Genomic DNA, 11,648 nt, shown 5'->3' on the forward strand with positions numbered 1-11,648 from the left:
CTATATCTATATATTGCTACTGCATGATACTGTTACTATCAGCACCTGATATAGGAAATTTGCATGAGGTTACTATTGACAAATGAAAGCAACTGAGGTTAACTATGTCATAGTACCACCTAAGCCACTTAACATCAGAACTGATTGCTTGAGTGCGTCTCAAATTATCTTACGACAGGTTATGGAGTTATTCCTGAGCAGCTTGTGCAAGTTTTTCATTTATCTATAACTACTTGGAAGGGGACCCAGGCCATGTGTGCTTATCGTTGATGTACTAACCTGTAAGTACAAAAGTATGTGGACAATCCACCCCTAATCTATTTAACTATGTAACATCATAAATGGGTGGGTGTTATCTAGACCATCCCTAATCTGTGTAACATTACAAATGCATGCAAGAGCTCCTACGGATGTGTGGAGAATACCTAAAAGATGTCAAGGCTTGGTGTTTAATGCAGAAACATTAATTAGCCTAGCTTTGCGTAGCGGCAAATAGATATTTTTGTATTGAAAGTGATCTTCCACGAGTAATAGGCAAGGCACTGAAAGAACTTATAACTCACTTACGTCAAATTGAGCTACTACTAGAGTACTAGTGATGCCAGATAAGCTAGCGATTAACTGATAACAGATTCATCTTCCCTGCTCTAATCCTCACTTCCATGATGAATTGCTAAATGCAAATCTCTGTTCGACAAAGAATGCATAAACACCTGAACTAATCTACCCTTCACGCATGTTCAAACAACAAACAATACTCGTCAGGCAAAACAAATAATTTGTAGCGAGGCATGAATCCTGCAGTTAAAGCAATGCACAACAGAGCAATGGAACGGCATGAGCAGTCGTTGTCAGTAGCTTGGCATGTGATGTAAGTAAATTTGAAGATCAAATACCCATAGAGGTAAGCTGAGTACTTAATTCAATGGCGCACTGTCCGACTAAGATGCACATTCGGCCCATCGATGCTGCCTGCAGCGTCGACCGCAACCCCACCTCCCTCCGCCAAAGGCCGCTCGGTATGCTAACGACTCAGCCGGCCGACCACGGCGCCAGCGATTCTACCAGCCAGCCACGACGGATACGAGGAGAACCAGAGCGCGCAGAGCACACCCGCCACTCGCCACCGGCCGTTCACCCACCGCTCTCGTCGCCTGGTACGCGGCAATCACAGCAAAATTTTCCCCACGATCTACCAGGGGCAGCGGTTGGAAAGAAATGCCTCACCGACGTCGATGATGGTGGAGAGGAAGCCCGTAGATGATGGACTCGCCATGGAAACTCCGCTCGAGCTCGTGGATGCGTCCGTCACTCCGTCGTCTACTGGGAAGTGCCCCGCGCGCAGCTCCCCACGGGGCATGCCGCGCAGGCTGACTGGAATTCAAGACAGCCAGCGAGGAAGATGAAGGAAGTGGACTAGGGGAGCTCGGATTGCCGTACAGTATGAGGAAAAGGTGCAGAGTCGCCCGGATCTCCGCGGCGGCGGCGGGAACCAGAGGTCGCCGGTCGAGCTAGGAGAGGCGTGCGGGGGCGGTTTCTGGACTGAGTTGAGTGGGGAGTAAACAATTGGATCTCCCACGATAAAAAAAGAACTACTCGCCCAAAAATATTACATCGCGGTGTATTTTTCTTACTGTGAGCACGGATGGTTGGCTGGGCCAATCGAGCCGCACCGAAGCACATCAGGGTTCTAATAGAGTTTTCCTATATATATCTATACCTATACCTAATAATAAAGGAGCTAGCGTTTCCGTGGTTTGGTCCGTTGGTTTCTGCTAAAATTTTCGTCAACGCTTTTTTGGACCGTTTTGCCCTCACTCCAAATCCCATAATACACCAAAATGCCAGCGTGGTACCGGTTCGTTTTAACGCCCCAGTCTTGGTCAACACCGCCGCTTGCCTCGGCCTACCCCGCCCAGGCGCCCAGCGCCTCCGCTCGTCTGCTGCACAGCTCGCTCCTGGACCCGTAGCCAATCACCACCACAGCGCCCAGCTAGCCGCCTGCTCAAGCTCCCTTCTTCGGCCCGATCGCACTCGGCGCCCAGCCGCCAAGCACGCCTGGCGCGCAGCCGTGGAGGGGGCCGCCGAGCACGCCTGGCGCGCAGCCGTGGAGGGGGCAGCGACGCGCGCGCCCAAATTAAAAACCAATTAGGAGCTCGTTGGAGGATTAACTGCTCGCGTCGACAGCAGAAATTTGGGGAGGAGCGGCAAGCAGGCATAGAGAGGAAAGGAACGGGCCACAGCAAGCACGCCGCGGGATTTCATGGTCCAGAGAAGAAGGGGGTGCTGAAAGGGAATTTACGGGAGAACGGAGTCGTGCGTGTGGAGCTGCTCCGGTGCTGGTCAACGCACATGGAGGAGGTGTGGAGCGGCGCTGTACCAAAACAGGAGCTGGTGCCTGGTGCTCGAAGCAAGAGATAACTCGTGCCTGATCCCCAATTGACGAATAAAATTTGGGAAAGAAGACGATAGTATCCGAGCGGATTGCAATTTGCAATGGATGGAGAAAGATGGTGGGTCCCAGCCAGGTTGTACAGGTAACACGGGGAGCTCCTATACATCGCCTCAAGCGACGATCGCGGTACGTAAGATTTGGTTAATTTCCTTTTTGTATGTTTTTCTTTCTTTCTCTTATATGTTTGAATAAATGTTTTTTTTTTGAGAGAGAATAAATGTTTATATGTGAAAACTATTCAAATTTAAATTCTTTAGATCTAAAAATTGTTCAAAGAGAAATTCGTTCAGATTTTGAAATCTTTATATATAATTTTTTGTTCGGCTTTGAAAAATGTTCAAATTTAAATTTTTTGTCCAGATCTGGAACTTGTTCATATTTAAAATTTGTTCAGATATACAAAATGTTCAATTGAAAATTTGTACATATTTTGAAATAGTTCAGATACAAAATATGTTCAGATTTCAAAAATGTTTAAATTTGAAATTTGTTCATATTTTGAAATTGTTCATATTTAAAATTTGTTCGGCTTTAGCAAATATTCAAATTTGTACGATTTTCAATTTAACAAACATTTTTTAAAATCTAAGCAATTTTCATAAAATCAAACAGTTTAAAAATAGAACAATTTTCAAACCCGAACATTTTTCAAAATTCAAAATCTGAAAATCGTTCAAACGCGAAAAATGTTCATATCTAAAAATGTTTAAAATAAAAATTGTTCAAACTTAAAAATTGTTCAAATTTAAAAAGTTCAAATCTAAAAATGTTCAAACTTAAAAAACGTTCAAATTCAAAAAAGTTCAAATTTTAGAAAGTTCAGAAAAACCAATCGGCAAAACCAAAAACTGAGAGAAAAAACCAGCAGAACCAAATGAAAAACCAGTAGAAAATGACAAAACTGAAGAAAAAAACGAAAGTAAACCAATTCCCTCGCTAATGGGCCGGCCCAATTCTATCCCGCTCTGAGCGGAGCGAGCGCTCGCTCCCGCGTTAGGCGGAGAATAGGGATCGCGGGTAACACGTGGGCTCAGAGTCAGAGGTTGTCCCTGTGCAGGCCTAAAATTTGGCCCAAAGAAAATTAGAATGGCTAAATTGTTACATGGCCACTAAATTAAAAACGGACCCATGGACCTGGTAAAGTCCAACGCACGTTCAGCAGTTCAGCTACGTACAATCACGAAAATCAGGTTTAGTCCCATACTGCCGCCTTACATCTAGCGTCACCGGTTTATATACATTGGCAAGTTACCTGAGTATCAGCAAACAGAGCACGAAATCATCAAACAGCCGCACCGCTCTAAGATAACGTTGCCTACTAAGTGTATATGTTGTGAGCTAAATGAACGGTTGAGAAATGGGATTGGTGATGACATCAAACTGAGGGATGCATAATTAAAGATTAAGAAAGGAGGAGGAGGTGTGTCCGCCTTGAAAGTTCCAAGCACCTGCATCAAAACGGGACACTTCATGAAATTTATATAAGGGTGTCGTCTACCATTATTACAAGTCTGCAGTATTATAAACCGATGCAACGATGAGCTCTTAGAATTAAAATGTGAGCAACATCGAAGACGATGACCAAGAGGTGATTTTTTTTTTCTTCAGTTTATGTAATAACGCACAACCAAGGATTTGTATGTTAGCAGCACACCATCACATGCGTATCTTTTTTATTTTCCATCACACGTATGGGACCTGTTTCTTGTTCTTTACACACACTATCGCAATGGAGCAATCCCAACAAATACATGTAGACTTTGTTCTTCGTCATTTTTCGTTAAGTATTTTCGAAGAAAACTATTTTAAATATATACAAAAACATGAAATTGAAAAAGTACTTTAGTACCTAAAAAAGTACTCTTGTCTTTAATTTTCACCGAAAAATGTGACAAGCGCCCACGCAACTGTGGCTTTACAAGTCGGTGCAGCAAGGACCTTACAAGCCCACCTTCTTAGAATTAACTATGTTCGCTATGAATATGAGAAAACATGAGCACCTTCCTCCATGGTGGCATGGAGGAGAAGTGTTCGGTTCACTGAAGCGATTGAGTTTTAGCTTATCCCAGTGCAACGCACGGGCACTTTTGCTAGTATATATATATATATATATATATATATATATATATATATATATATATATAAAGAGAGAGAGAGAGAGAGAGAGAGAGAGAGAGGTGGCAATCACCACTGCTGAGTTTGCTTTGAGATTCGTTTTTGTGCCATGTGCCACCCCCTCCAACATATGTTTCTTATGTTTAGTTGTGGCTTTAGGTATTTCCTCTTTGGGATGGATTGGGTCCATACCCTGCCAACTTTATAGAACTAGACCTGTCCCCTAGTAGCTCTCTACCCGAGTAAAAATGTGTTACAGCCTCGTTTTTCGACCCATTAAGTGCCATTGATTCTGCAAAGGTTCCAGCCACTACGTTATTTTCCGTGGATTCCGTTTCTCCCGTTTCACTCAGTTTGTGGCGAGCCTGTAGTTTGGATATGGTCAACAGATCCCAGAGACCACGACTGCTCCTTCCTTGGAAAGCCATGACCCACTGGGGCATCTAGGTCGCCACCGCGCTCACCACCAAGTCCAGCGACGCAATCGGCGCCGGCCGCGCCCTCTTCTCGGAGCCCGTCCGCTTCCTCCTCCTCCCGCCGCCCGCCCCGCGCGTCGCCCCGGCGCAGGCCTTCTTCTCCACCCGGTTCACCTTCCGCATCGCGCCGTCTCCATCCTACGGCGACGGCCTCGCGTTCATCCTCACCTCTTCGTGCACCTTCCTCGGGGCCTCCAACGGGTTCCTAGGCCTCTACCCGTCCACCTCGCCTCCGACGACGGCGAGCTCGCCGACGTGTCCACCATCGCCGTTGAGCTCGACACGCACCGCGACGTGGCGCTGCGAGACCCTGATGGCAACCTCGTCGCGCTCGACACGGGCTCCATCTTCTCCATCGCGTCCGCGAGCCCGGGCGTGGACCTCAAGGCCGGCGTTGCCCATCACCGCCTGGATTGAGTACCGCGCGCCGCGCCGCCGCCTCTGCGCTTGTCTCTCGTACTCGTCGTCCCGTCGACACGACAAGGCCGCGCTCTCCGTCGACGTCGACCTCTCCGGCCTCCTCCTCGCGTACATGTACGCGGGGTTCTCCGCGTCCAATGGCGAAGGCGCCGCGCTTCACGTCGTCGAGAGCTGGACCGTTCGCACCTTCGGATCCCCAACTCCTCACACTCGTCGGCTTCCCCAATTCAATCGCCAGCGCCCACGGACCAGGCGTCGTTTAAGAGCGCACTGCCGCTCCCAACAAATCACCACCACCATCACCTAATCTACAAGGTACTGAGCTGGACCTAACCGTTGCTTAAAGGATAAAGTATTAGCTGCATAGTACTTGTAATGGACTGATTATTGTTTTGAATTGTCAGCATAGTTTAAAATGTTATAATGTTATGCAACTTAGGCTGCACTTGGATGTCCATACTTCACTGTTCCTTTTCTATTTTTGTCATTGACTTTCTATTGATCCATCTAATTATTTGTTGAACCGCATTCGCAGTTTCTGCAGCAAATAGTGAACAGAGTGAGTATATATCTTAAAACTGTTCGCAGCTTGTTTATTTGCTGTTGCCTTTCACATATAGTTTTTAGATAAGTTGATAACTTCTGCAGCCTTGGACACAGATAAACTAGAGATTTGTCCAGATGGCACTTAGGTAGCCTGAATATACAGTATATGCCCAGTATTCCCCTTTGTACTGAACCTGAATTCTATTGTTCTTTTCTCTTATTGTTTTGATATTTATATTTGCACTCAGGTCGCGGATTCTTGGCTGTGGTGGCAAATCAATTCAATGGTCAAGTATATGATGCTGCTATAGCTGAAACGTGTGCGATTCTTCATGGTCTTATCCTTGTGCACCGAATGTTTTGCAATAGGGTCCTGGACTCTTGTAAAGCAAGCAAGTAGAAAAATTAATTAGGTAAGCTTCTTGTGTTTTCTACTCAAATGAATATGTGCTCAAATACCAAAACTATTCAAAATTGAACTAGAACCATTTGTCTTCTCGCCTAGAACCGTTGATGTATTGGCACACGCACCTTTCCTTAACAAGCGTGGCACCCTTTTTTGATCTTTTATTTTCCTTACCCGTTGGTAAAATTGCCATCCTTAGGTGCGGCACAGCTAATGTCATTTTTGTCACAGTAAATCGGAGTTTTATTGCAGATAAAAAACGGTGCCTGTATATTTAGAGATAACAAGCCATTCTCACACAGGCACTCATGTCAAACACATAAGCACCGTTTTAATCTATGCCTAGAACCATTTGTAAAACACACATGCACCCTTTTAATCTATGCCTAGAACCATTTGTAAAACACACATGCACCCTTTTAATCTATGCCTAGAACCATTTGTCAAACACACAGGCACTCATGCCGAAAATGATTTTTGTTGAATATTTTGCATCATGGTTTTTATATTTTTATTAAGAATAGTGAAAACTAATACATGTGGACAAATATTATTCTAGCTAGAAGGGAATACTAGCAGATGAGACCTTAATTGGCTATTGACTGAAAAACATTTATGATAGCAGCTAGCCTCTCCCTTCTGTTTTTATTTTTAAATTCTTCCTTAGTTTAATTACTTCTCACTCACAGTCGGTATGAACAATCGATTTAGTTAGCAGTGGTGGACGTTTAGTCTGAATGCGTTATTGGAGGGATATTAACCTAAAAGTAATGGGTACATATAATCTTATTTAGGTCATTTAATCTGAATATAAATCAATGTTATTTGTAGGACTACCAACCATGTCGAGAGTATATATACTTATTACTGCTTGTATGATTATTTTGTCTGAGGCCAAGTCCTAATTTAGTAGGGAGAAAATATGTTCTTGTATGGGTTGGCACATGTGATTTTGGAGAGTCACATTTGTGCATCTAATCATAGATGTGCGGAATATGACCAATTTAATAGTTAACTCTTATAGAATGTTTGTCACTTCTGACTGGCCATATGCCTTTGTCTGGTATTAATTGCTGAAGAGAGTGCTGATACTCAAAGTAAAGACACGACCAATGATTATGTCTATGTTTCCAGGAGTTCTTATGTACAAAGTAAAAAAATTATAATTGTTCTCAAGTGAAAACAGAGCCAGCAACAACAGTCTTTTGGATCGGAGGCGAGGGAAGTATGGACAATGTGGCTTATGTGGACAATCCTCCGGATCCATTCAACTTTTTCTTCAATAGGTTTTACCTTTTCCATGCTTCTGGCTTTGTTCCTCAACAAAATAAATCATACTCAGTAATCATGTATATTGTTAGAGGTAATTGGCCAATCAGTAACCTGAGTACATGTGTTGTTAGATTTTGATAAAGGCTATTCCCACATAAAACATATATGGCACATTATAAGTTTTGGTAATTATTCCCACATATATGGCAGTCAAAAAGTTGTATGCCCAGTACCCACAAAGCCTAAAGCCTGTGGTCAACGAATCCAACCTCCATCACTTGGTAACTATCTTTCATTCTCTCGCAGTTCCTCGGATTAATGTGCCATTTTCTTCCATCTATTTTGCTTTGGATTCTGGTAGTGTCAATAATTGCTAGATAATCCCCACTAGGCTTATGTTCCTACAAGGGGACCAGCACTGTTTAATTTGTGTTGGCACAGTTTCAAAAGTAATCATTTAGATTTGCTCAAGCGAGTACAAAATTAGCGCAATGTTACAAGCACTGTTTTTTGTTGAAACAAGCACCGTATGAGATTTTACTAAGAATTCTTATGTTGAAACAAAATTCACATCTGTAATATATACGGTAGCTTATTACTCATGGTTTGCATGTGCTATAGTTTTGTACCAGGCACACCAACTGTGCACTTCATATTGATTTCTTAAGTGATAAAATTCTTATTTTACGTGGTAAAATTTAAGATAGGAATCTTCTGAAGCTAAGTGCAAAACTACATGGGCGTAGACCCAGCCCCTAGGAGCCTTGCGCCTCCTCGCTTTCATTTTCTTGTAGCCGGAGAGCACTGTCTGTGTTGTTTCCCTCTAATTCCATCTCTAATAATTTAGTCTATGGGATTAATTATTTTTCATACCATGTGGTAAGTGGGCTAACTGGTTAATATCGGTGCATGAAGTGTGAAGTTTTGTCTCAGTTTACTCTTCACTTTGAAGAGGGCACCCATTAGATATGCGCCAAGCACCATTCATGCCAATGAACAGGCTCTTCTTGTTTGGGTGGTTGGCTCTTTTTATAAATTGTACGCAGATACCTAAGTACTTCCATTCTCATGTTTTGATTTGGAGAAAAAACAAAATTGTCATTCTAATGTTGCCTGTTAACAACACCGTTTCTTTTTTTGGAGCGGCACTTTTGTTTTCCATGGCGCATATTGATATTTTTAATTTGATTTTCTACCTCTGTCAATATTGGGGCATAATGAAGATGGACAGGCAACTTGTTTTCTCAAAATGAGGGAAGAGAGAGAGACTTGCTGATGAGCTTTATATGAAACTGAGCTAGTTAATTAGTTATCTTTGTTCATGAGTTAGGTGATTAGCTATCTTCAAATAATAGAAGTTTGCAGTTTTGAGGTGCTCCATCGTTTGTTCATGCATACGGTCTGTGAAAGCACCATTTCTTATGTGATGTGCACACACACCTAGCGTTCAGTATGTTAACTACTACTGATCTTGGTGGAAGATGTATATTTTGTACTTAATTTTTTAGGAAAGGCAAGAAGTGCAGAATGAAGATGATGATTTTTTAGGAAAGGTAGCCAAGTCATTACTTTTGCAAGTCTGTGGAAAAGAAGGGGAGGAGGCTCCTGTGTCCGCTGAACAAGAGTTGATCCAGCGCCTTGCGCCTCCTCGATCTGGTGCTGTCCGCGCCCCTCCATCCTAGTCTAATTGTACTATTCGAGTAGGAATAGAAACCGGCTCACAACTTCCTGCCCGTCACAACCACAACAAAAGGGCGACTAGAAACAAGCAGCAGGGTCCAGTATCAAAGGAACCAGCTGTTGCACCTAGGCGTTGTAAAAAGAAAACGGCACACATTAGTTCTAAAAATAAATACACTTTCAGGCAATAGTTCTGTTTTTTATCCTAGGATCTATAGATAATTATATATGACCATGGCCTAACAGACAATGAAAATGAGTGATTTATCTGCTATAAGTTCATAAGACAACTGGATATCTGAGAATCTTTGTTGCCGTCGCCTGGAACCATTGCACCTTTTGCTCACGCACCATTCCCTAACACGCGTGGCTCTTTTTATAAATCATATCCAAGTATGCAATATCCATAATTAAGCAGATTGTTTCAAAGTATCCAAATCAGTAAGCCGAGCAAACAGGCTATTTCTTCATGTGCAAAGTTTGGAGTACTAGTAAGCTGCCAAATATGATTACGTGCTATTGCTTCACTCTATTTCTAGTTGATTTATTTTTGGAAGTACAGAAGCTTCAAGTTTGGAGGGCCGAATTTCTAATGAGGAGGGAACAGAACTGCTGCGTTTAGCTCCAAGTTTCCTGCATTATGAACGACGAGAATGGCCTAATGTAAGAACTTTGGTTCTTGCGTTGGTATCTGTTCAGAAGGATGTCAAGGTGAATATATATCTTATCATACATCTTCAGTACACATTAAAGCATGTTCCAATTCCTTTATTTCTGGCCTTACGTTTTGTAATCAAGATGGTTCATCTTGATAATATATTTTGATAATACCCATTTGCTTTGCAGTCTCCATCTTACAATCTGATGGATAAACCCCATGATGGTGCATTTACCTTTTGGTCGATCCATCTTTCACCTCTGCACCAGAAAGGACCTTACTGCAATATGTGGAATTCTAGAGTCAACTGGCTAGAGATGATGAGGGAACTGCAAATGAGGTATTTGATCTGTACTTAAGATGAACCTCCTGGTGTATGCTATATGTTGCCATTGTTTACTACTCTCAGGTTCCCTTGCATGTGCCTATTCAGTTTCTCTTAAAGTTGTCATTTGTTTCAATTGTGCAATAGTTTCCTATGAGACCATGTATGATTTAAATGAAACGGTTTTAATTTGGTGTTCTCCATCTGGCACTTTTGTTTTGTGTGGTTCAAACGCTTTGGTACTTACACACGCACCTCCTATGTATACGTGTGGCTCTTTATGGATATCAAATTCCGTAGTTCCCAAAATATTCAAATTAGTAACAATACTAATTCAATGGTATACATGTGAGTAGACATTTCTTCTCAAAATATCCAAATTATCAATTGTACTAACTTAATGGCATAGTAGATCATTTCTCTAACTTCTAAATGTACTATTATAAAGAAAATCATGTGAATCAAGAACCAGAAAATATGATGAACAAGGCAATGATATTTTTTACACACACACCAGAAAAATATTGAAAGTAGGCATGGTGCGGAGGAAACTCCTTCAAGAACAAAGATACTTTTGCTTTGAGCGGTTGGAACCATTCGAAAGTTACACATGCACCTTTTTTTTATATGTGTAGCTCCATACAATAAATAAATATTACTACCGCCTTTCATAGTGTATATCAAGTTCTTTGATTTTTTGTCTAGTTGAAATTGTTTGTTTCGGCTGGACATACATATTTAAAATAATATACATGAAAAAGAGAAAACTTCTGTTGGTGTAAAAGGACTCCACTATATAGCGTTGACTAAATATCGTTCCATTTCAAAACGAAGATACATGTCTATTCTCATAGCCCAGATTCTCAAACCTTTCTTCCTTTTTGTGATTTGTTTTGGTCTCTGGAAACAGTAGCACATCATCATTTTAATCTATGGTGCAGGGTGGTTCTAAGATCCGTGAAGCTTATCTCATATTCCAGGACTTTTTTGCGGATGCTGAAACTGTATTCGCGGCTCAACACCTGCATCCCATGGATTTGCCTTCTCTGAACTTGTATTCAATGCACCGGACAGAAATAAACTGAGCACCGTTTCACCTTCAGAGTAGGCACGGCTAAATTTGATGGGCTTTTTTCTTTGCTTCTCTAATGTTAGTGATTAGTGGAGCATAGATGAAGTGAATATAGTGTTGTTCTTGATTGGTTTTCTCATAAATGTGGAGCATGTGCAATTTTATGGCACTGATTTGGTTTATGGCACCGTCGGGGAATGAACTGAGCACGGTTTGTGATTCA

General features: G+C 42.2%; 1 protein-coding gene and 1 pseudogene across 2 annotated transcripts; both read left to right on the plus strand.

Moving 5' to 3' along the window:
- Positions 1-946: 946 nt before the first annotated feature.
- Positions 947-6,323, plus strand: LOC127310413 (L-type lectin-domain containing receptor kinase S.7-like; annotated as a pseudogene).
- LOC127307715 (probable serine/threonine-protein kinase BSK3) lies at positions 5,167-11,648 on the plus strand. 2 transcript variants are annotated; one of them, XM_051338476.1, is made up of 6 exons: positions 5,167-5,781; positions 6,261-6,425; positions 7,553-7,704; positions 9,933-10,081; positions 10,217-10,368; positions 11,295-11,648. In XM_051338476.1, the coding sequence occupies exons 3-6, from the start codon at positions 7,653-7,655 to the stop codon at positions 11,401-11,403; spliced, it is 462 nt and encodes a 153-aa protein (XP_051194436.1). In that variant the 5' UTR covers positions 5,167-5,781; positions 6,261-6,425; positions 7,553-7,652; the 3' UTR covers positions 11,404-11,648. The 2 variants fall into 2 exon arrangements, with proteins under 2 accessions (XP_051194436.1, XP_051194437.1); XM_051338477.1 differs by lacking the exons at positions 5,167-5,781; positions 6,261-6,425 and having other exon boundaries at positions 6,432-7,704.

This window comes from Lolium perenne, chromosome 6 (assembly GCF_019359855.2).
Source record: "Lolium perenne isolate Kyuss_39 chromosome 6, Kyuss_2.0, whole genome shotgun sequence".
NCBI lineage: Eukaryota > Viridiplantae > Streptophyta > Magnoliopsida > Poales > Poaceae > Lolium > Lolium perenne.

Excerpts from the sequence above, each read along its gene's own strand:
- LOC127307715 (XM_051338476.1), top strand. The coding sequence starts at position 7,653 with ATGTGGCTTATGTGGACAATCCTCCGGATCCATTCAACTTTTTCTTCA. Across the intron at positions 7,705-9,932 it reads TTCAACTTTTTCTTCAATAG|AAGCTTCAAGTTTGGAGGGC; the intron begins GTTTTACCTTTT and ends TTGGAAGTACAG. Across the intron at positions 10,369-11,294 it reads ATGAGGGAACTGCAAATGAG|GGTGGTTCTAAGATCCGTGA; the intron begins GTATTTGATCTG and ends TCTATGGTGCAG.